Source organism: Aphanomyces invadans (assembly GCF_000520115.1).
Source record: "Aphanomyces invadans strain NJM9701 unplaced genomic scaffold supercont1.21, whole genome shotgun sequence".
In the NCBI taxonomy this organism is placed as follows: domain Eukaryota; phylum Oomycota; class Saprolegniomycetes; order Saprolegniales; family Verrucalvaceae; genus Aphanomyces; species Aphanomyces invadans.
This window is the reverse complement of record NW_008580166.1, coordinates 696310-699776: the sequence shown is the minus strand read 5'-3', so window position 1 is coordinate 699776 and position 3467 is coordinate 696310. Positions and strand designations below refer to the sequence as shown.

The window sequence follows — 3467 nt, the reverse complement described above, 5'->3', positions numbered from 1 at the left end:
CAAAGATCTTCTGCCGCAGTGGGTGGCCTCACTCTTCATAACCTCTATAATATCATGCCTCTAACACTTTATACAATTACGTGCTGGCACTGAGAATCTAGTTTAAACTTACTCTGCCTGCGTTTTAAGTCCACATGACGTGTTGCACTATATAAAGGAACGCCGGGTAATCCGGTACAAGGACGATTGATATGGATCCAATAAAAGCTATGTAAACGCAGGCGGGACTCACCACAACGTTTCGAACATCGGTTCGCTCTCGACACTCGAGACGGGGTTTAGCGTATGCGTTCAAGTCTTTTCCACATGCGGTGAAATTCAGGACGGTCAAAACTCTCGACAACCGCATGCCATGATCTGCTGCGTGTGGTCGCCGTGACATGAGCCTTCGAGAAGTTTGCATTCTTGAAAGCAACGATGGTCCTCGACGGTGCCCTCACGTTGGTGGCGTGTCATCCATACGCATCAATTCTGCTTCTGTTCGCGGCAGTTGTCGCCACCAGCGGTACTGTGCGAAGCGCTGCGTTTGTCTGGGCGACGTATGTGACCCTCACGGTGTGGTACCAATACCGGCAAGTTACCAAAGGCCGTCGAGACTCCACCGCTGCCTCGCCACCTCCTTCAAAGTCGTCGGAGCCAATTTCAAGCAGCAGAGCCGCCCCCTCGTTGGAGGACTCAAGTACCGACGAAGCGAAGACAGCCCGACGGACGAAGCCACGGTCGTGGGCCGAGTGAGTGGGCGCATTTGTTCTTCGTGGCGTGCGACCGCAAGAGCTTGGAGGGACCTGCACGAATAGCCAAGCAAGCACGCATTTGCACTCTCGTGCGTTCGTAGCCCACGTGCTCAATGATTTATTTGTCGTATTTTCTGAATGATCCATCGCGGGCGAGTTTGTGCTTGGTTGACAACATTACACGTCAAATTCACAGCCATGCTGACGTTGCAAGTCGTGTTATGAGCTATCCATTCACTACGCACTCGTCCAGAGCGCTAAAGTCGTCTACACCTTTCCTTGTCATCGGATGAGTCTTCATGGATCGGTCGATGCGTGTGCCGTCAGCGGCGCCCTCGCGACCAACCTCAACCCACGAGTGTGTTCTCCATCCGTTGCCACACCAACGCCAAGCGTCTCCCCACAAATAATTAAATACGTCAATACCATCACGTTACGGCTGGGGTTGGCCTTTCGTGTCACGGCATGGCGGTGGTCATGGCTGTACTCGGCGTGTAGCTCGATGCGCGATCGTACGAGCTCGTGGCGCTGAGGCTGCTTTCGCTGTTCAGGCTGTTGACGTAGGTGGGAGTGGCGTCGTTGCAGTCGTTATCCGAGTCATACCGGAGCAAGTCCGTAAACAGATCGCCGCCTCGCGTCCACCTACAAATCGCATTGCCACGATGAGCCAACATTCAACGGGGCAACCAAACCCACCGCGGTTGATCTGATACGTTGATGGGGGTGGTGCGGGCCGCGCCGCCGTACTCGACCGCGGGGCTTCCAACTAGTCGCGTGGTTTCGCTCGTATCGCGGACGTACCCCGTGTTGATGACATGGAAGATGCCAAAGTCCGGCAGCTTCGTGTCCCCTCGAAAGGACGCGTGGCGGGGAACTACCCAAAAGCATGTCAATGCATGAAAAGCCGCGACGCTCCAGCACGGGAACCGTCACAATTTCAAACGCGGCAAGATGACGTGGTCGCACACGTTGTGTGTTTGACGACAATTCGGATGGTTGCAGAAACGGACGCGAAAGAGATCAAGGGCGAACGTTGCGCGCCACACGATTCTCAAATGCAAGAGGTGCAGCGAGCCATGCAACGGAGCATTTGACAAGGTCAACATCACGTGCAGCACCGAATGCTGGTGTCATCCATCGCACAATCCGATCGAAAGGGGAAATTCCATGACGGCGCTATCCAAGTTGCACATTCCATGCAAAACCCTGACACATGAAACGAACGGCCACACTTGGTCCATCTCGATGGCGCGACGGACGTCGTGGGTTTGATCGCGGCATACCTCCAACGGCCCCGGCCTTGGTCGAGATGAGCGCGAGCAGGAGGATTGTCGGGACGAAATCCCACATGACAAACATGGCAAAGTACGAAAACGTCGGAATCTCGCCAAACTGGTCGACGGGGTTGACCACGCTGAACCGGAGCCAATTCTGCGACGTGAGGAAGTCGCGCACGGACCGCGTGAAGAAGATGAGAAACAGCATCGAATTGAACACGGCCAGGCTCTGCGGTTCGTTGTCAGTCAGTAGTACCACTGCGTCGACGTCATGCCATCGTACCCGAGGCTTGGATATGAGCAGCCGGTGGCGCTTTGAGCTGTCGACGTGGGCGAGCTTCCACCCGAAGAACGCAAACAAGAAAGACAGCACGAAAAACGATATCGCAGAGTACTCCAATTGCACCCGCACTGCCGAGATCTTAAACATGTCTTGGTCATATTCATCGCCGTAGCGATACGCGGCCTCGAGCGACGAGTTTGAGTTGCACGCCCAGATGGCTGTGAACGTCGCCATGCTGAGCGTCAACACTAAGTAGAGCGGGAGGCAGATGCGGCGCCACGTCGTTCTCCATGCTTGTCCAGTGATGACCTGTACCAGGGATGACGGGAACATGCAACATCGTTCGTTGGTACCTGGATGTAAAACAGCACAAGAAGGGCGAAGTTGGCAAACTGGATCGTGGTGGGAAACCAGTAGAGGAGGTAGAGCTCCAGGTACGTCATGCGGTCGCGCAGCTCGATCGAGATCCAAAAGCTCACACGAACGGTGACCCACAGCAGGCAGAGGCAGTAAAAGCACGTGCTCCACGCCATGACCTTGCTCTTGTTCAGAAACACCATAGCCAGCTTGCCGACGAGGTACAGCATGAGCATCACGCACATAAAGACTAGCGTCCACGTGTACACCTTCTCTGCGACAGACATCTCCGCGCCGCCGCCATTGCTCGTGTTCGTGGTCACCATGCCCTGCTTGCTGTACCGCGGGTCAGCCAGGATGACGCAGAAATCTTCGGGGAGCCACACGACGAAGCCTTCGAGGTTCTCCTGGTCTACCTTTACAACGTTTAGTTACTTTCCGTCGTCGCCGTGGCCGTGCCAAGTGTTCTGTCCGGTCGGGTTTTAGCCGGGTATTTGCATGGAACAACCAAGGTACACTGGAGATATTTTCGTGGGAACGATGGTCCGTCACCCGAAGATGGGCACTTGGTCCAATAAGAATTCGTTACTACTACCTCTGTTCCATATTACAGTACTGGCGACAATTGAAAATCACACGCGATATTTCATTCTTATTGGCTAGAAATGATGCATACATCGATTTTATTGGATAAAATTCCTGAGTTTGATCGACAATCGGCACTTGGGATGACCGACAGCGGCTCACCGCCGCGTAGCTGCTTCGATAGAGCTGTGGATATGCGCTTCCTAGAGGAAACGCTGCGGGATGCGATAA

General features: G+C 54.3%; 1 protein-coding gene across 4 annotated transcripts; it reads right to left on the bottom strand.

The window, feature by feature from the left end:
• Positions 1 to 1116: 1116 nt before the first annotated feature.
• H310_09483 (hypothetical protein) lies at positions 1117 to 3037 on the bottom strand. 4 transcript variants are annotated; one of them, XM_008875573.1, is made up of 5 exons: positions 2648 to 3037; positions 2295 to 2603; positions 2018 to 2240; positions 1431 to 1608; positions 1117 to 1376 (listed from the first exon to the last, which is right to left on the bottom strand). In XM_008875573.1, the coding sequence occupies exons 1-5, from the start codon at positions 2975 to 2977 to the stop codon at positions 1193 to 1195; spliced, it is 1224 nt and encodes a 407-aa protein (XP_008873795.1). In that variant the 5' UTR covers positions 2978 to 3037; the 3' UTR covers positions 1117 to 1192. The 4 variants fall into 4 exon arrangements, with proteins under 4 accessions (XP_008873795.1, XP_008873794.1, XP_008873792.1 ...); XM_008875572.1 differs by having other exon boundaries at positions 2018 to 2603; XM_008875570.1 differs by having other exon boundaries at positions 1431 to 2240.
• Positions 3038 to 3467: the final 430 nt, after the last annotated feature.